The following is a 20,209-nucleotide window of genomic DNA, read 5'->3' as shown; positions in this document are numbered from 1 at the left end:
ATCCTTACCTTGATAGGCTAAAAACATTTTTGTGAAAGGAGGCATCCTGACCAGGAAGTGAAGCACAGTACCACTGTTGGAGTAGTGGGAGCCATAGTGGTAGGGTTGTACTGGAGGCATGGGGTCATCTTCTCTTGCTCCTTTTCGGTATTCTTCCTCCAAATACTGCAGGAAATAGGCAATCAAGAGAACTCATCATAATGTGCTTTATTTATTTTTCAAAAATTCACTTTTTATTTTTATTATTTTTTAATTACTTTAAACATTGGCTAAAAGGTTGTTCATAATACTTTTTTTATTTCTACAGATACAAAGTTGCTCTTGATGGAGTTTCAGCCATACAATGTACAACACCCTTCACCATTGCACATTTTCTTCTACCTATGCCCCCACATTTTCATCCTGTCCTCCCCGCTACCTGCCTCTGGGGCAGATATTTTTTCTTTTCTCTTTCTCTCTATTTTCACTTTTAGACACTGTGGTCTGCAATACTGTTACTGAAGGGGTATCATACCCATCACTTTTAGGACCAATTCTTGTCCAGAGTGAGCATATCCAATAATCACTGTCACTGCCTTAACTATACACTCTTTCATTTGTGGCAAATTTCCTACCATGGACTGATCCTCCTGGCCATCATCTCCATTGTCTCTGGGTATAAATACCATATTATGTTATTTTTTTATCCTATAAATGAGTGTGATCATTTAAGTCTATCCCTCTCTCTCTGACTCATTTCGATCAGCATTTAATGCTCTTCATATACAACCATTATAAACAAATTTCATAACTTCATTTTTTTTAACAGCTGCATAGTATTCCATTGTATAGATGTCCTATAGCTTCTCTATCCACTTATCTGCTCTTGGGCACTTGGGTTGTTTCCAGATTTTGGCTATTGTGAATAGTGCTGTGATTAATATAAAATGCAGAGGATTTTTTTTGATTTGTATTTTTGGACTCCTAAGTTATAACCTTTGGAGTGGTATTGCTGGGTCATATGGTAACTCAATTTCTAGTTTTCTAAGAAATATCTATATAGTTTTCCACTAGTAGTGAATGAGAGTCTCTTTCTCCCCGTGTCTGTGACAGCACTGCTCTTTATGATGTGTACTGATTTCTGTGGTTTGAGATGGTATCTCATTGTTTGATTTGCATCTTCTGTTCATAATGTGCTTTAGGCAAAGCTAAAAAAATCCTCTCCAGATTTATTTTTAATGTCCTTACTTATCCACTCTTGAGTTCATTGTCCATAGCTTGTCCACCCACTTGTGTTTGAACCTTAGCCACATAGAGAGTCTCTGTTTTGGTGCTCTGCCAAGGCCTAATCATTCAAGAAGCAGCAGGAGGTCCTTTACTCTCTCATTTCACACAGAACATACACATAGGGCACACCCTTACTTTGTACAGAACTCTAGCCCCCAAGTTGTAACTCATAAAGTCTATGTTGATCAAATAGTTTAAAGCTGTTACAATCACTAGAAATGTCTTCATCTTAAAAATTTCTTTGTAATACAGAGGGTAGGTCACTAGCCTTGCATGTGGCTGACCTAAATTTGATCCTCAACATCTCAGATGGTCCCTCAAGCCCTGCCAGGAGTGATATCTGGGTACAGAGCCAAGAGTAACTCCTCCTGAGCATTGCTCCCACCCAAATTGAGGAATGAAGAGTCTTTGTCAATTAAAAAAAGAGCTTCAAGATAATTTTTAGATCTATAAATATTTTTCTGGTAGATAGCTACAATCTGTGGTGCTTCAAGGGCTATTCCTGACTCAGTACTTGGTTCACTCCTGAAGAAGATCATTGGGCCATATATGGTTCTGGGATTGAAGGATTTATCTCTCCAGCCCTTATCAAAATCTTTCATTCAGAAGAAAAATTTATGCTGCTAACAACAAAAAAGTATAAGGAAAATAGTTTCAAGATTTAATTCTATGCTCTTTAGAGAAGCCTCATGTTGTAAGTGACAATGTGATAGTAATTAAAATTATCATATTATTGAAAATTTAGTTTTTATATAATATTTTGAGTGTTTTTTACAGTACATTTCAATAAAGATTTAAGTAATGTAGGGTTGGACACAGTACAACAGGTAAGAGAGTGAACCCAGAAACACATATGGTTCCCTGAGCTCTTCCAGGAGTGATCTTTGAGTATAAAAATATAAAGCACATATACACACAACAACAACAAAACAGAAACAAAACAGAACTGGAAAGGTAGTACAGAGGTTAAGCACATGCCTTACATGCAGCCAACCCTGCTTCAATTATTGTCACCACAAGGTCCCTGCAACATTTCCAGGTGCAGCCCTGAGCATTTCTGGGGGTAGCTCTGTACTCTTGAGCACTAACAGGAATAGCCTGGGAAATTCTGGCACTCCAGGGCAGTATCACATCCCTGTGTCTTGGGTTCCTGAACTGAATACAACACTGGTTCAATTGCTTCAAAGGTCACGTTGGTTGAGAACCATCAGGAAGACCCCTCCAACATCACATGTTGCCTCCCCCCCAAAAAAGTATAGAGTCCCCCCCCCACTGCTTTATCTTCCAACATGAAGTGGGAAGCTCAACCAAATATTTCTTATCTGTCCTACTCTTATCTCCATAGCTTCTTTGAGGTTCTGATAATAGGTGAGGTGATAAATTTACTAGTTACTTCTTGATCCTCACTGTATGCCCCACTTTCAGCTGCATAAAAATTGAACAATGGTATTTATAAGATTTGGGGGGACCTCTGTTGAGGGTCTATATCCAGGACCATAACCTTCTAGGTAATGACATAAAATAATATGATGAGGGGCTGGAGCAATAGCACAGCAGGTAGGGCATTTGCCTTGCTTGTGGCTGACCCAGGTTCAATCCCTGGTATCCCATATGGTCCCTGAGCCTGCCAGGAGTGATTTCTAAGTGCAGAGCCAGGAGTAACTCCTGAGCACTGATGGATGTGGCCCAAAAACAAAAACAAAAAAGATGAAAAATAAACAAACATTATGCACTTATCTGTATATTGTTATAAAGAATGCAACAGGTAAAGAAAATTTTCAAATTTCCAACAGAATAAACATTAATTCATAAAAACAGGCTTCATTTTAAAATGTAATTTTAATTGGCTAACTTATTAATGTATTACAAGTTAATCAATATAACAATGCAAATTTTATAAAATATGAATAAAACCAGATTATGGCACGTAAAAATACACTGACAGTTACATAAATTACATTAGGAAATACAAACAATATCTTGTAATTTTTGTAAGATCTATTATTATGTATTTTAATATAAAATGTATTAACTTCTAATTTATGCCACAATAAGCATATTTTATTTTGTGGACAACGTGTTTATAGGGAATTGACAGAGAATCATATTTATGATCATAAAATATTGCCAGTTGTTTGACATCCAAGACAGAAGGAATAACCAGAAAAATCACCAATATACATTTTTAAATTATGTTAAAATATATATGTTTAAATATATGTTAAAATATAAATATTTATATATCAGAACTCCAGCTTTCAATTTTTAAGATATGAAGAAAAACAAAGCTACCTTGTATGTGTCCACGTAACGATCTTCTTTTTCTTTATACTGAACAGCTATGGGCTTGGAGAGATTTCTACAAAGGGAGAGGTGAAGCAGAAAATATGAAATCATTTGTTAGGATTAGGCTGCTTAGATCCTGGATCCTATAATAAAATAAATGAAACACAAAAGTCTTGGCCTTTTGTGCAGTGCTTACTTAAATTCAAGATTTCATTAACTAGAGAAGCAGAACATTTTTTTGATAGTTTCATACTGGCATCTCACATTCCTAAGTTATGACCACAGGAAAAGAAGCTGTTCTCTCTCCTGTGGTCACCATTCCCTCTTCCAGAAGCAAATAGATGCTTTTTATGGTTGTTGAAGTTCCTGTCCCAATTCTATACTTAGGCAGGGAAGGGCAGTTTGATTAAGAAATCTAATCATGAATTTTTAGGTGAGATAAAAAAAATGTAAAAACAATATGTGATGGGTTGGAGTGATAGCACAGCAGGTAGGTGTTTGCCTTGCACTTGGCTGACCTGGGTTAGATCCCTTGAGCCTGCCAGTAGTGATTCCAGAGTGCAGAGCCAGGATTAATCCCTGAGCACTGCCGGTTGTGGCCCAAAACAAACAACAATAAAAAAAATAAACGATCAAAATAAACAAGGTGAGATTATCTGTGCTGAAACACATTTTGCAATCTTATTCACAGATACTGAGTGACTCCACCGTGTAGAGTGGCTGCACATAAACATGCGTGCACTCCTGCAAGTGTAACTATCCTTAGTGCCTATCCTCTCCTGGCATGGCAGAAAAACTGAAGAATGAGTCTTCACTTTCACAAGCTGTATGTATATTATGTTGAGCAGCACCTCTGTAGTACTTTGAAAGAGCAAACGAAAAAGATCTAATGAGACAGGGTGGGTTTCCTTGGCTGAGGAGTCATCCAACCTGTCACAAGGACGGAAGTAACAGGAGTTTCAACATTGTCTATTCCAGTATGTTAAACCAGTTCTGCTAAGGCAAAAGTTAATATATCTACTTTTAATTTTAGTATATGTAATTATTTCCTAGTGATTCCAAAATTAATGATAATAAACATTGATTTTGTTTTTGATATTTTTCTAATCTTTTCTTTTTTTTTTTTTTTTGTCATACTCGGCAGCGCTCTGGGGTTACTCCTGGCTCTATGCTAAGAAATTGCTCCTGGCAGGCTTGGGAGACCATGTGGGATGCTGGGATTCGAACCACTGTCCTTCTGCATGCAAGGCAAACGTCCTACCCCCATGCTATCTCTCTGGCCCCTTTTCTAATCTTAAAATCTTTGCTAAAAGAGTTAAAATGGGCTGAGGATGTGGCTCAGATGACAGAGTACATGCCTTCCAGATGTTAAATCCTGGGTTCAATTCCCAAAACCACATGCTTTCCTCTTGTAAAATATTTCCCCCTTGTAAAAATATAAAAAGTTTTCTAGAATATATAAAATATAATTAACAAAAATGTTTGGACTACATTTGATGGTGCCCAGGGATTACTACTGGCTCTGTGCTCAGAAATTACTCCTGGCATATTCAGGTGACCATATGAAATAGCAGGAATAAAACCTGGATAGGCCATGTATTAGGCAAATGCACTGTTGTTACTTTAGCCCCCAAATATAATTTCTATAATACATTTAAGTGATTTTTGAAGAAACAATATTAATGATGAAAAATAAGAAGTTACTGCTAAGCAAATAAAATAAACCAAAAATCAGCCACAAAACCATTAACATACAGGTAAAAAATTTATTTTGTTCAGGAGTGATCTTTGGCTGTATTCAGGGGAATCATATATGGTGTCAGGGATCAAAAAAGGGTGGTAGGTTGCAAGGCAAGCATTTACTTCTTGTACCATCTCTCTGACTCACCATTGTTGTTAATTGATAAATATATTGACATGAATCTGATTTTTTGAAAATTGTATAAGGCCTGTTTTTTGTCATTTAAGTACAGGTTCATGAAACAAAATTCCAGTTTTCATTTGTCACAATGAGAGAAAAATTTGTATGTATACTGTTAAAAAAAAAACCTAAGATACCAAGTGAAATTGTATATTTTTTATGGGAGGTGCAAAATGTTAATCTTAATGAAAAATAGCCTGTAATGCCAGTCCAAATATCAAGAGCAGGCCTTAACACAAGTACTAATGATGAGGCCAACCCTAAAGAAAATAATGTGTTTTTTCCCTTAAGAGAATGAACTGAAGAATATAGGAGAGGCAAAAAAAAACCCCCAAAACCCAATAACAAACAAACAAAAACAAACACACACACACACACACACACATACAATAAAACCCCAAAACCAAAACCAAAAAAAGAACTATGTTTGCTATTTATCTTAAATAAAGGGGAAAAATAAAAGTGGCAAGTTTGGCAAATATCTTAATTGTTAAGTTGAAGTGACAGACATATATCAGCTCAATATATATTCATTAAAGTTTTGTATATTTTTAACTATTTCATATAAGAACTTCAATAATAGTGAGGTGGGGGTAAAATATCATTAAAATAAAGAGTCTAAAATAAACACACATATTGATAAAGTCAAAAGGTGATAATATATTTAGTTACCTGTAGACTAATGAATCACCGAGGTCAAGGGTTTCACTAATATAGTCAGAAAGTATAAAGGGGAACACTGGATACTGCATAAGATCGTTGAAGGAGCGACCAGCATGTTTGTTTAAGTGAGTCAAATATTCAAAATTAGTGATTTGTCCAGTATACCATAAATTTGTCAGAGCAGTAATGTTGTCATACTCCAGAAGATTAGGAAGGTTATTTGTTAGTATATTGTGGTACACATCATCACGAACCTATAGGAGAAAAAAACAAACAAACAACCCAGATAACGCTTTTAAGTTTATTGCCATTTTTTCCTCAAAAATCTGTACTATTAAAAATTGGCACTACAAATGATTAGGTGGTGACATAAGAATGTTCATGCATCCTACATCATCGATTCCTCTATCCTAGTAGCTACTTAATGTGATCATAAATTTTTTTTTTTGTTTTTGGGCCACACCCGGTAACGCTCAGGGGTTACTCCTGGCTATGTGCTCAGAAGTTGCTCCTGGCTTGGGGGACCATATGGGACACCGGGGGATCGAACCGCGGTCCATCCAAGGCTAGCGCAGGCAAGGCAGGCGCACCTTACCTTTAGCGCCACCGCCCGGCCCCCATGTGATCATAATTAATAACTTTTCACAGTGCATGTTTATGTGGAATTCATTTTGCAAGTGTGTCATTATGAAAAATGTTTACCAATAAATTGTGAAATTTTCAAATAAAACATCTGTACAATTCAATACTAACATTTCATGTGTGTGTGTGTGTGTGTGTGTGTGTGTGTGTGTCCACAGCACAACTCAGGGGCCACCTATATTCAGAGGTCCTTACTGTCAGTGTTTGGCAGACCAGATGTGGTGAATGGATCCAACGGGTCAGCAGTATGCAAGGCCAGTGCTTTAATATATGTACTATATCTCTGGCCCCAATTTTAAGAAAATACTTTTCGTCTACTAACATTAATAGAGAAGACCTATGATTCTAATTCAGGTTTGTTTTTTTTTTGCAGGTTTTGTTGCTGGAGAAATTTGCTAGTAAAAATGTATGAAAAGTTTCCATAAACAAGTTTTTATATACTGATACTAAATATTTTTTTTGAATAAAGAAAAAAAATCTTCCTCTAAATACAATATGTCACAGATTTTCTAATTAGAATTGCTTGCATCCTTTGTGCTACATCCTTTGTGCTATAGCTACTACAAAGGCAATTCTGGGGTAATATTTATTTTATAATAAATAAATAAAGAAGACAATGTCTTATGCAATATAGGATAATATAGGGTAATTTAGGGATGGAACTAAAAATAAATGAGAAGAATAAAAAAAAACAGCTATATTATGAGACAAAAAGGCACAGAGTATCTAAGAAGCCATATCTTGGTCAAGGAGATTACTGAGAGCTCTGGTTCAAACCCTGGCATTATATGTTCCCTGTGCACCACAGGAAGCAACCTCTGAGCTCTGGATCAGGAGTAGTTCTCCAAAATTTAGGGATCAATCCTGGCAGTGGTTGGGGGACCATATAGGGTGCTGGGAATGAAATCAAGGTTGGCTGCATGAAAAGCCAGTGCCTTACCTACTGCATTTTTCTCTCTGGCCCCTCTAAGTACCTTTTAAAGTCACAAGAAAGGCTGAGAAGAAAAGAAATCTGAAGAATGAACACTGTGATACTTGAAGGGAATTTTTTCCAGCAACAGTGAGTTGTTAGGTAAAAGGAGAGTAAGGAGAATATGAATGATGACCTAGAAAAGCCCAGTGAGGAAAGTTGTTTGTGTTTTTTTAAAGAAAGAAAATAATCAGCAGTGTCAAATATGTCTGATAAATCAAGCTGATGAGGACTTAAATATGACCACAGAGATTATTAGGAAATGGAGGTCACTGGGGGCTCAGACCTGAGAAATTATAGGTAAAGGGGTGAAAAGAACATGTTAGAACATTCGTAAGGATAATTGGAAGGAAGGAGCTAGAGGTAGCAAGGGTACAGAACTTTTCCCAAGAGACTGAATTTCAACAAGAGAGATTAGCTCTATAGTAGCTAAAGGCATGTGAAAATCATTGAGTTTGCAAAAATGGATTTGTTGACTTTTTACAAATATAGTCATTTTTATATTAATTCAGTGTTTTATACCATTCTGGAGGGCAGAAATGATCCCTTAAAATATTTTTTGGGTCACACCCAGCTGTACTCAGGGATCATTCCCAATGGTGTTCAAATAGAGGCATTTGTGTGTAAGGGACTGGTCCCCTGTCTGTGGAAAGCTGTGTTATCTCTTCAGTTCCCAGAAATAATCCTTATATAACCAAAGTTTTACTTTAATTAAGATATAAGGCAGGGCCCGGAGAGATGGCACAGTGGTGTTTGCCTTGCAAGCAGCAGATCCAGGACCAAAGGTGGTTGGTTCGAATCCCGGTGTCCCATATGGTCCCCCGTGCCTGCCAGGAGCTATTTCTGAGCAGACAGCCAGGAGTAACCCCTGAGCACAGCCGGGTGTGGCCCAAAAACCAAAAAAAAAAAAAAAAAAAAAAAAAAAAAAAAAAAAAAAAAAGATATAAGGCAGTATTTGATTTCAGAAATAGTGAATAAAATTTAATTAAATTTTCATATAGTCAGCATGAGAACAGTTACACTGGTCCTATGATCATGTAAAAAAGATTTCATGAATAAAGCTGAATTTACCTTGGTGTTATCAAATGCTAACAGGAGTGTTCTACCATTTGTTAAAAAGATTTCTACAGCATTATCTCTCAATTGCCACCAACGCTTGTGGACTTCTTTAATTTCTTCATATGTCCAGGAAAATGATGCTGGTTCCAATTCTCCCTGAGGGTTCTACAAAGAAAACAGATAAAATGTTTGTGTTACATGAATAAATAAGCAATGCTTTCATTTTTATATTAAAAGAGATTAAAATAGGGGCTTGAAGAGAAAGCCTGGGTGTTAAAGTTCACGTCTTTCAATGATGCTGACTCTGACTGGATCCTCAGTACCATATAGTCCCACAGCATTACAAGCATCGCTGGGGCAGCCTGGATAATCCCTTGTAGCACCACATCTTAGGGTTCCGAGTTTAATAGTTGGCCTACTTGGTCAAGAATCACCAGGAGAGGTGTCCAGCCTTCTTAAGCCTGGCAAACTTCCCACCATCAATGTTGTCCTCCCTCCACCCCTGTTCCCAGCCTGCATCCCATATAGCCCCTCCTTTGCCCCTTGGTCAAAATAAAAATTTTACTATTTTGAGGGAGGGTCTAAACTACTATTTAAAAATAGAGGCAGAGGGGCCGGAGAGCTAGCATAGAGACAAGGCATTTGCCTTGCATGCAGAAGGATGGTGGTTCGTATCCTGTCATCCCATATGGCCCCCTGAGCCTGCCAGGAGTAATCCCTGAGTGCTGCCGGGTGTGACCCAAAATAAAAAAAAAATAGAGGCAGAAAATATATTACAAGTAAAATAAAATGTCTTCACAAAAATGTTACATTCTCATAATTAAAACTGAATTCTTTATTTAGCTTCAACATTGATTAATTAACTCAATTCAAAATACATTAGTTGGGCCAGAGCAATAGCATAGCAGGTAGGGTGTTTGTCTTGCACACAGCCAACCCAGGTTTGATCTCTGGCGTCGCATATAGTTCCTAGAGCCTACCATGAGTAATTTCTGAGCACAGAGCCAAGAGTAACCCAGAACGCCACCAAGTGTGGCCACAAAACATAACAAGACGAAACAAAAACGTAATTAAATATACATTAATCATCTATGAAAGGAATTAAAGGGAACATTATATATTTGTATACACAATTAAAATGTTTCAAGGTAGAAAAAGTCAGATAAAAGAAAAAATTAGCAAGTATACAGAAAAAGAAGGATTTGTTTAAGGGAAAAATGTTATCATATGGACCCAGAAAAATTACTCATAGACCTTTCTTAAATTCCTCGGTTACTAAAAACAATGTACTTTGAAATTAAAAAACAAAAATCAAAACACCCAAAACCTGGGACATCTAATTGGGATGAATGCTATGGTAACTGTGATACAAATTTTAAAAATAGATTTTTTTTTCTATTTGTGTCACACCTTCCTGGCTCTGTACTTAGGGATCACTACCTAAGAAGATTTGGAGGGCACACTGGGCGCCAACAATGAAATTTGGGTTGGCAAGTGTTTTACCCACTACTAATTCTTTGAACCCCACTAGCCTATATTACTTTTATAAATTTAAAATTTTAAGCATATTTCCAACAAATTTTTATGTCTTCACTCCTGAATTTCTTTTTTCTTTTTGGTTTTTGGGTCACACCCGGCACTGCTCAGGGGTTACTCCTGGCTCTGTGCTCAGAAATCGCTCCTGGCAGGCTTGGGGGACCATATGGGACACCGGGATTCCAACCGATGACCTTCTGCATGAAAGGCAAACTCCTTACCCTCCATGCTATCTCCCCGGCCCCTGAATTTCTTAAAATATTATTATTTATAATTTATTTAAGCACCATGGTTACAATAATGTTCGTAGTTGGGTTTCAGTCAATGAATGTACACCACCATTCACCAGTGTAACTTTCCTGCCACCGATGTTCCCCATTTCCCTCTTGTACATAATCCTAGAATATCCTTAAAAAATGGAAGCTTTAAGACTTTTCTGAAATCAGCAACACTCATTTCCTATACAGGACCTCAAAACTATTTAATGGCATGTAAACTACTGCAAATGAACAAAAAATATACAAAAAAAACATGAATTACCCACATTTGCTATTTTCTATTAATAATATTCACATTTTCAGAAGAATCATTAAGTTATATAAAATTTCAGGATTAAATTGACATACGTTTCATTTTATATTTTGGACCATACCCAGTAGTGCTCAGAGACTACTCTGATTCTGTGCTCAGAGGTTACTCCAGCAATGCTCAGGGATTCAATGTAGTGCTCGAGACAAAACCAGGGTTGGTCGCATGCAGGCAAGCAAGGTCATAACCCTTAAACTATCTGTCTGGCCATTTTATTTTCATTTTTTTGGGGGTCAGAGTGATGGCAGGAACACACTCTGTGATACTCAGGGGATCCACATGACACTGGGGATCAAACCTCACTTTTCCACATGCAAACCATATGCTCTAGGCTTAAGTCCTCTCCCAAGTGTCACTTTTTTTTTTGGGCTCAGTGCTGACAGTGCTCAGGGGTTACTCCTGGTTCTACGCTCAGAAATCATCCCTGGCAGGCACGGGGGACCATATGTGATGTTGGGATTCAAACCACCATCCTTCTGCATGCAAGGCGTAAACACCCTACCTCCATGCTATCTCTCCAGCCCCAAGTCTCACTTATTTTTGAAGCAAATTATACTTGCTACATTTTAGTATTTTAGAAGCTGTGGGTAGTATTTTTTTTGTTACAACTAAAAATATGGACATAAATCAAAGTAACAGAAGTATTTTAGAATTTGATCCCAATAGTTCTATGAAACTCAGAACCTAAATCAGAGGAAATACCTCCTTTTAAAAATTACTTAGAATTTACACAAATCCATATACAAACAATAAGTGATATAAGTGCAAATTTCAGCCTCTACTCACCGAACTTTCAACGGTATCAGAAGCATTATCTTCTACAAAATACATTCCACATTTACCTGCATAAGATAATTGTTATGGGTTTTAAAATAAATTCTATATACCGATATCATATACAATTAAAAGTAGGAACTGTTGGTGGCAGTCAGAATTTAAAGTCTAAAAACCAAAAATAGTTTTTGATATTCAATGAAATATTTTTAATAACATTTATGAGATTTTTTGTCAAGTTGCTCAATCTTTATGTCTTAATTTCCTATAAAAAAAAAGAAGGTGCCTTGCGCCGCGTCTGGGCTGGCTCCTCCCCCCAGGGACCCCCGCACGCAGGCCAGAGAGGCTTGAGTGAGTTTCTGTTCCCTTGCGCGACGTCTGGGTCGGCTCCTCCCCCCAGGGACCCCCGCACGCCGGCCAGAGAGGCTTGAGTGACTCCCTGTTCCCTTGTGCGGCGTCTGGGCTGGCTCCCCACCTAGGGACCCTTGAGCGCCGGCCTGAGAGGCTTGAGTGAGTCCCTTCCCCCGGGTGGGCGCTTGGAAAGGCAAGTTGAGCGACCGGAATAGACAGGGGAGATAGGGCCAGCCATCTGGACTCTCAGGTGACCCAGAGCAGTCCACCCCCTTGGACCCTGGAGTGGACCAGGGACTCCCCAAGGTCGAGGGCAGAGCCTGCAGGGTTGGACTGAGGGAACTCCTTCAAGGGAGGCTTGGAGGGGGCGGAGCTCCATTGACTCTAAGAGAAAGGAGGGGGGATTGAGAGCTAGGCTCAACAGCGCTAGCAACCATTGTGGCCAGGAGTGGAACTGCACCACTGACAGAAATAAGGAGTAGAAAAGCAACAATACCCACTGCAGGAAGGCTGAACTCTAGGTAGCAAAGGGGAGGAGAAAGGGCTAGGTTCAACAAGCTCACCCAACAGCCCCCTCTAGAAACACCTTCAGGAAGGGGACCAAAGCAGGCCGAAATTAGAAGCCACAGCACTCCAAAACACACCATTAAATACAAAGAATTATGCGTAAATCAAGGAGATCCCTAATAACTGGAGACACCATGACAAACCCTATCAAGTTTCCTAGTCCACCAAAACGCACAGATCCATGGGAAGAAGACCTAAAAGCGGTCATGAGGAAGGAAATGCAAGAATCACTAAAAGAAATGAAAGAAACCCTAGCAACCGAGTATAAGAAATCCATGGATGAACAAATCAGCCAAATTAAAGAAGAAATGTCAAAGAACATGAGAGATTCCATACAAAAAGAAGTGAAGGATTTAAAAGACAAAGTAACAAGCCTTACGAGCAGAAACAAGAGTTGGAGAAGCACATCGAAGAACTTGAAGGAAAACTGCAATCAAAAAATGATCAAGAAACCAACAAAGAAATAAAAGGCAAAGCACTGGAAGGAAAAATCCAATATCTAATGAACAAGGACAAAGGAAACAATCTAAGAATTGTGGGTATACCAGAAGGGGAGGAAATAAAAAAAGGGGGAAGAACAGGTAGTCAGGGAGATAATAACAGAGAATTTCCCCACCCTCTGGAAAGACACTTCAGGACAAATCCAGGAAGGCAAGAGAGTCCCTAATAAAATAGACCCTAATAAACCCACACCAAGACACATAATAATCCAATGGCAAAAAACAAAGAGAAAGAGGAACTCCTGAAAGCAATAAGGGAGAAAAAAAACCTCAACTACAAAGGAAAGGACATAAGAATCAAACCAGATCACCCATTTGAAATAATTCAAGCAAGAAGACAGTGGAATGTCATATTTAAACGATTGAATGAAAGAAATTTCCAACCCAGGGTCCAATACCCAGCAAAACTATCATTCATATGGGAGGGCAGACTAAAAACATTCTCAAACATGAACGAACTTGAACTATTTGTGCAAACTAAGCCGATCCTAAGCGACTTACTCAGAGACGAATTACACAATCCAAACCCCCGATTGTAACAACAACCACTCCACACAATACAACTGCACAACAGTCCTCTCTATCAATAATTTCCCTAAATGTTAACGGACTAAACTCTCAAATTAAAAGACACATAGTAGAGAACTGGGCTAGGAAAAATAAACCGGACTTCTGCTGTCTGCAAGAAACACACCTACAGTTACAGGATAAGCACAGGCTTAGAATAAAAGGATGGAAAGTAATTATTCAGGCCAATGGAAAACAAAAAAGAGCAGGGACAGCCATTCTTATATCAGACCAAATTGTATTCAACCTCAAGAAAGTGATCAGAAACAAAGAGGGTCACTACTTACTGATCAGGGGAACATTAGATCAAGAAACACTAACCCTGGTCAATATCTATGCACCTAATGTAGAGTCAGCAAAATATGTGAGGCAACTACTGGCAAACCTGGAGAAACACATGAAGGGAAATGTGATAATAGTAGGGGACCTCAATACTCCACTATCACCACTGGACAGATCCACCAAACAGAAAAATAGCAAAGAAATAAGAGCTCTAAATGAAAAATTAGAAGATTTAGGGCTAATAGACTTATATAGAGCGCTTCATCCCCAGAAAGCAGAATACACATTTTCTCAAACCCACATGGAACCTTCTCCAGAATAGACCATGTCTTAGGATACAAAGCCAACCTATATAAGACCACAAAGGTAAGGATCATTAGAAGTACCCTTTCAGATCACTATGCAACAGAGGTTAAAATTGATGTCAAGAAGAAGCAATGGAGAAAAACTAATACCTGGAGATTAAACCATATGCTGCTCAACAACAGCTGGATCAAAGAACAACTCAAGGAAGAAATAAAAAGATTCCTTGAGACAAATGACAATGAAGAGACATGTCAAAATTTATGGGACACAGCAAAAGCAGTAATTAGGGGGAAACTCATAGCAATACAGGCCTATGTCAAGAAACAGGAAAATAACAAAACCAATAGTTTAAAAGATCACCTCAAAGAATTGGAACAACAGCAACAGAGAAATCCAACCACAACCAGAAGGCAAGAAATAATAAAAACCAGAGCAGAAATAAACAACATCGAAACTAAGAAAACAATACAAAAAATCAATGAGACCAGGAGTTGGTTTTTCAAAAAAATAAACAAGATAGACAAACCATTGGCAAAACTCACCAAAAAAAGAGGGAAAACACCCAAATCAGTAGGACCACAAATGAAAGGGGAGAGATTACAACAGAACCCCAAGAAATACAACATATCATGAGATCATATTATGAACAACTATACTCAACTAGGCTAGAGAACCCAGTAGAAATTGACAGATTCTTGGACAAACACCCTCTTCCAAGACTGGAAAAGGAAGATCTAGAAAGTCTAAACAGACCAATCACCTCAGAGGAAATTGAAGATGTAATTAAAAAACTCCCTAAGAACAAAAGCCCAGGCCCAGATGGATTTACAGGTGAATTCTACCAAACATTTCAAGAAGACTTACTACCACTTTTCCATAGGCTTTTCCAAATCATAGAAAAAACAGGAATCCTCCCCAACTCCTTTTATGAGGCTAATATCACACTCATTCCCAAAGAAGGCAAAGACACCACCAAAAAAAGAAAACTACAGACCAATCTCACTAATGAACATAGATGCAAAGATACTTAACAAAATCTTAGCAAACCGAATCCAACACTTCATCAAAAAGATCATACATCACGACCAAGTGGGATTCATACCAGGAATGCAAGGTTGGTTCAACATACGCAAATCAATCAACATGATACATCACATCAACAACATGAAAGACAAAAACCACATGATCATATCAATCGATGCAGAGAAGGCGTTTGACAAAATCCAACATCCTTTCATGTTAAAGACACTCAGCAAAATAGGGTTAGAAGGAACCTTCCTCAAGATAGTTACAGCTATATATGAAAAGCCTACAGCCAACATTATACCTAATGGCGAGAAACTAGAAGCATTCCCACTAAGGTCAGGAACTAGACAAGGCTGTCCACTCTCTCCACTCTTATTCAATATAACCTTAGAAGTCCTAGCAATATCAATCCGCCAAGAGAAGGGAATCAAAGGAATCCAAATTTGGAAAGAGGAACTCAAACTATCTCTATTTGCAGACAATTTGATGATATACATTGAAAACCCTAAAGAGTCCACAGTAAAACTGGATTCCTTTGATATCTTTTTTTCTCTGATCGCTATAGCAAGAACTTCCAGTACTATGTTGAAGAGAAGTGGTGAGAGCAGACAGCCTTGTCTTGTACCAGAATTTAGAGGAAGGGTTTTTAGTTTTTCTCCATTGAGGATATTTGCCACTGGCTTGTGGTAGATAGCCTTAACTATATTGAGATAGGTTCCTTCCATTCCCATCTTGCTGAGAGTTTTGATCAAGAATGGGTGTTGAACCTTATCAAATGCTTTCTCTGCATCTATTGATATGATCATGTGGTTTTTACTTTTCTTGCTATTGATGTTGTATGTTGATAGATTTACGGATGTTAAAACCATCCTTGCATTCCTGGGATGAAACCTACTTGATCGTAGTGGATAATATTCTTAATGAGGCATTGACTCCTATTTGCCAGGATTTTGTTGAGGATTTTTGCATCTGCATTAATCAGTGATATTGGTCTGTAATTTTCTCTTTTGGTAGCATCTCTGTCTGGTTTAGGTATCAAGGTGATATTGGCTTCATAAAAGCTATTTGGAAGTGTTTCCATTTGTTCAATTTCATGAAAGAGTCTTGCCAGGATTGGTAGCAGTTCCTCTTGAAAAGTTTGAAAGAATTCATTAGTGAATCCATCTGGGCCTGGGCTTTTGTTTTTGGGCAGACATTTCATTACCGTTTTAATTTCATCAATAGTGATGGGGGTATTTAGATATGCTACATCCTCTTCCTTTAACCGTGGAAGATTATAAGAGTCCAAGAATTTATCCATTTCTTCCAGGTTCTCATTTTTAGTGGTGTAGAGTTTCTCAAAGTAGTTTCTGATTACCCTTTGAATCTCTGTCATATCAGTAGTGATCTCTCCTTTTTCATTCCTAATACGAGTTATCAAGTTTCTCTCTCTCTTTGTTAGTTTTGCCAGTGGTCTATCAATCTTGTTTATTTTTTCAAAGAACCAACTTCTGCTTTTGTTGATCTTTCGGATTGTTTTTTGGGTTTCCACTTCGTTGATTTCTGCTCTCAGCTTTGTTATTTCCTTCTGTCTCCCTATTTTTGGGTCCTTCTGTTGAGTACTTTCTAGTTCTATGAGTTGTGTCATTAAGCTACTCAGGTAAGCCCCTTCTTCCTTCCTGATGTGTGCTTGCAAAGCTATAAATTTTCCTCTCAGTACTGCTTTTGCTGTGTCCCATAAGTTCTGATAGTTTGTGTCTTTATTGTCATTTGTTTCCAGGATTCTTTTGATTTCCTCCTTGATTTCATCTCGGACCCACTGGTTATTCAGTATGAGGCTGTTTAACTTCCAGGTGTTAAAAGTTTTTCTTCTCTGTCCTTTTGGAATTCACAAATAATTTCAGAGCCTTGTGGTCAGTGAAGGTAGTCTGCAAAATTTCTATCCTCTTGATATTATGGAGGTATGTTTTATGTGCCAGCATGTAGTCTATCCTGGAGAATGTCCCATGTACATTGGAGAAGAATGTGTATCCAGGTTTCTGGGGATGGAGTGTCCTATATATATCCACTAGGCCTCTTTCTTCCATTTCTCTCCTCAGGTCTAGTATATTCTTGTTGGGTTTCAGTCTGGTTGACCTATTTAGTGTTGACAAAGCCGTGGTGAGGTCCCCCACAATTATTGTGTTGTTATTGATATTATTTTTTCAGATTTGTCAACAATTGTATTAAATATTTTGCTGGCCCCTCATTCGGTGCATATATGTTTAGGAGAGTTATTTCTTTCTGCTCTACATACCCCTTGATTAATATAAAATGTCCATCTTTGTCCCTTACAACCTTCCTCAGTATAAAGTTTGCATTATCTGATATTAGTATGGCCACTCCAGTTTTTTTATGGGTGTTGTTTGCTTGGATAATTTTTCTCCAGCCTTTTATTTTGAGTCTGTTTGTTCTGACTATTCAGGTGCGTTTCTTGTAGGCAGCAGAAGGTTGGATTGAGTTTTTGATCCATTTAGCCACTCTGTGTCTCTTAACTGGTGCATTTAGTCCATTGACGTTGAGAGAAAGAATTGTCCTGTGATTTAATGCCATCTTTATATCGAAATTTGGTGTGTCTTTTGGTTAGTCTTGTTTTAAATTAGGTCTTTCAGTTTTTCTCTTAAGATTGGTTGAGTCTGTAAAGTTTCTGAGCTGTTGTTTGTCTGTGAAACCATGTATTCTTCCGTCAAACCGGAAAGTGAGTTTTGCTTGGTACAGTATTCTAGGTGAAGCATTCATTTCATTCAGTCTTGTCACAATATCCCACCACTGCTTTCTGGCTTTGAGTGTTTCTGGTAACAGGTCTGCTGTAAATCTCAAGGATGCTCCCTTGAATGTAATTTGATCTTGCTGTTTTCAGAATTCTGTCTCTGTGGGATTCGTCATTGTAACTAGGATGTGTCTTGGGGTATTTTTTCTGGGGTCTCTTTTGGTTGGTACTCTTCGAGCATGCAGGATTTGATCACATATATTCTTTAGCTCTGGAAGTTTCTCTTTAATGATGTTCTTGACTGTTGATTCTTCCTGGAAATTTTCTTCCTGGGTCTCTGGGACTCCAATGATTCTTAAGTTGTTTCTGTTGATCTTATCATAGCTTCTATTTTCATCTGTTCCCATTCTTTGACTAATTTTTCCATTTTCTGTTCATTTGCTTTAAGTTTTTTTTCCCAATCTCTTCCGCTGTATGGAATTGTTATTTATCTCATCTTCCACAGCACCAAGTCTATTCTCAGCTCTGATACCCTGTCCCAATGCTTATCCATTTTGTCATTCACTTCGTTTACTGAGTTTTTCAGGCCTGTTATTTGACATGTTACTTCAGTTTGGAGTTTTGTGATTTCTGTCTTCATATTTTCTTGGTTCTTATTAGTGTTCTGTTCAACTCGATCCACGGTTTCTTTGAGTTCTTTGAGCATCTTCCATATTGCTTGTCTAAAGTCCTTATCTGAGAGGTTGATCGTTGGTTGGTCATCAGAATTGTCATCTTCATTCTCTATGTCTGATGCTGGCCTGCGTTGTTTCCCCATTGTCACACTTGTATTATGGGTTTTTCTACGTGTTGTGGTGGTATTCATTGGCTAAATGATGTAGGCAGCCACACTCCTCTGGCTCTGCCCTTTCTGGATGGGTCGACTTGCCTCCAAGGGAGGGGAGTCCTCTGTGGATGAAGCCTCACACAGGATCAAATCTTAGGCCCGAGCACGCAGCAGAGAAGACAGTCCGGAGAGAAATGCTGGGCTTCAGTGATCCAGCACAGTTCTTAGTGTGATTTTTTCTTCTTGTTGCGATGGTCTTCTTTCCTTAGAAAAAGCGCATGGCCGCGTAGGAAGCGGAGCTCCGGTTTTCACATTATGGAGCAGTTCCTTGATGTTTCCACCCTAGAATGGGCCTCTGGGAGAGCAAGTTTTCTGGATCCTCTTTTCGGCCCACTCCCAAGAGGTTCATGCGACAGGACAGTAGACAGACACACACAGGCAGCACTCACAATTTTTCACAGTCCATTGCTAATGTTTTAAGAATATTTCAGTCCAACATTACACCTACCACCAGAGAGCTTGCTTTTCTCCACCATTTTCCAAGGGGCCCTCATATATTCCTTATTGTGGGAATTTAACTAGATACATGTAAAATACTACCTGACACTCAGCACTAAAGAAATGTTGTTTACTTATTATTACCAGTGTTCTTATATTATCAGCATATTTATTTGCTTTGTTTTGTCACACATTAACACCAATACTGCAATGCAAATTTCTAGCAAAAAAAGACTTCTAAAAATGTATTTTGAAAAAAAAAAAAGAAAAAGAAAAATGTATTTTGGGGCCCAGAGAGATAGTGCAGCAGGTAGGGTGCTTGCCTTACAAGCAGCTAACCTGGATCCATTGCCTGGCATAGACTGTTGTGGACCAAAAACCAAAACATTTTTTTTTTTTTGGCTTTTCGGGCCACATCCGTTTGATGCTCAGGGGTTACTCCTGGCTACGCGCTCAGAAATTGCCCTGGCTTGGGGGGACCATATGGGATGCCGGGGGATTGAACCATGGTCCTTTCCTTGGCTATCGCTTGCAAGGCAGACACCTTACCTCTAGCACCACCTCCCCGGCCCCCCAAAACATTTTTTAAAATAAAAACTTATAAAAGAGAGGGCCGGAGATACAGCATGGAGGCAGGGCAAAAGGACGGTGGTTCGAATCCCAGCATCCTATATAGTCCCCTGAGCCTGCCAGGTGCTATTTCTGAACATAGAGCCAGGAGTAACCCCTGAGCTCTGCTGGGTATGGGCCCCCAAAACGAAAACAAAAACAAACAAAAAAAATGCTTAGAGTAAAAAAAAGTCTTTTATTCTATTTTTTGGTCCACATCTGTTGGTGTTCAAAGCTACTTTTA

The 20,209-nt window shown here is 38.4% G+C and overlaps 2 protein-coding genes across 2 annotated transcripts in view; one reads left to right on the top strand and one right to left on the bottom strand.

The window, feature by feature from the left end:
• Positions 1 to 20,209, bottom strand: part of LYST (lysosomal trafficking regulator) — a 193,829-nt gene that overhangs the window by 35,358 nt on the left and 138,262 nt on the right. The window contains exons 37-41 of the mRNA XM_049789035.1: positions 11,718 to 11,773; positions 8,820 to 8,972; positions 6,146 to 6,390; positions 3,559 to 3,625; positions 9 to 165 (exon numbers count right to left, since the gene is read on the bottom strand). Coding sequence (XP_049644992.1) covers positions 9 to 165; positions 3,559 to 3,625; positions 6,146 to 6,390; positions 8,820 to 8,972; positions 11,718 to 11,773 — 678 coding nt within the window. The remainder of the gene's footprint in view (positions 1 to 8; positions 166 to 3,558; positions 3,626 to 6,145; positions 6,391 to 8,819; positions 8,973 to 11,717; positions 11,774 to 20,209) is intronic.
• Positions 19,214 to 20,209, top strand: part of LGALS8 (galectin 8) — an 811,943-nt gene continuing 810,947 nt past the window's right edge. The window contains exon 1 of the mRNA XM_049789013.1: positions 19,214 to 19,225. The gene's annotated coding sequence lies outside the window, so the exon portion shown is untranslated. The remainder of the gene's footprint in view (positions 19,226 to 20,209) is intronic.

Source organism: Suncus etruscus, chromosome 15 (assembly GCF_024139225.1).
Source record: "Suncus etruscus isolate mSunEtr1 chromosome 15, mSunEtr1.pri.cur, whole genome shotgun sequence".
Taxonomy (NCBI): Eukaryota; Metazoa; Chordata; class Mammalia; order Eulipotyphla; family Soricidae; genus Suncus; species Suncus etruscus.
Note: the sequence above shows the minus strand (reverse complement) of the source record. Positions and strands in the feature narration are given on the sequence as shown.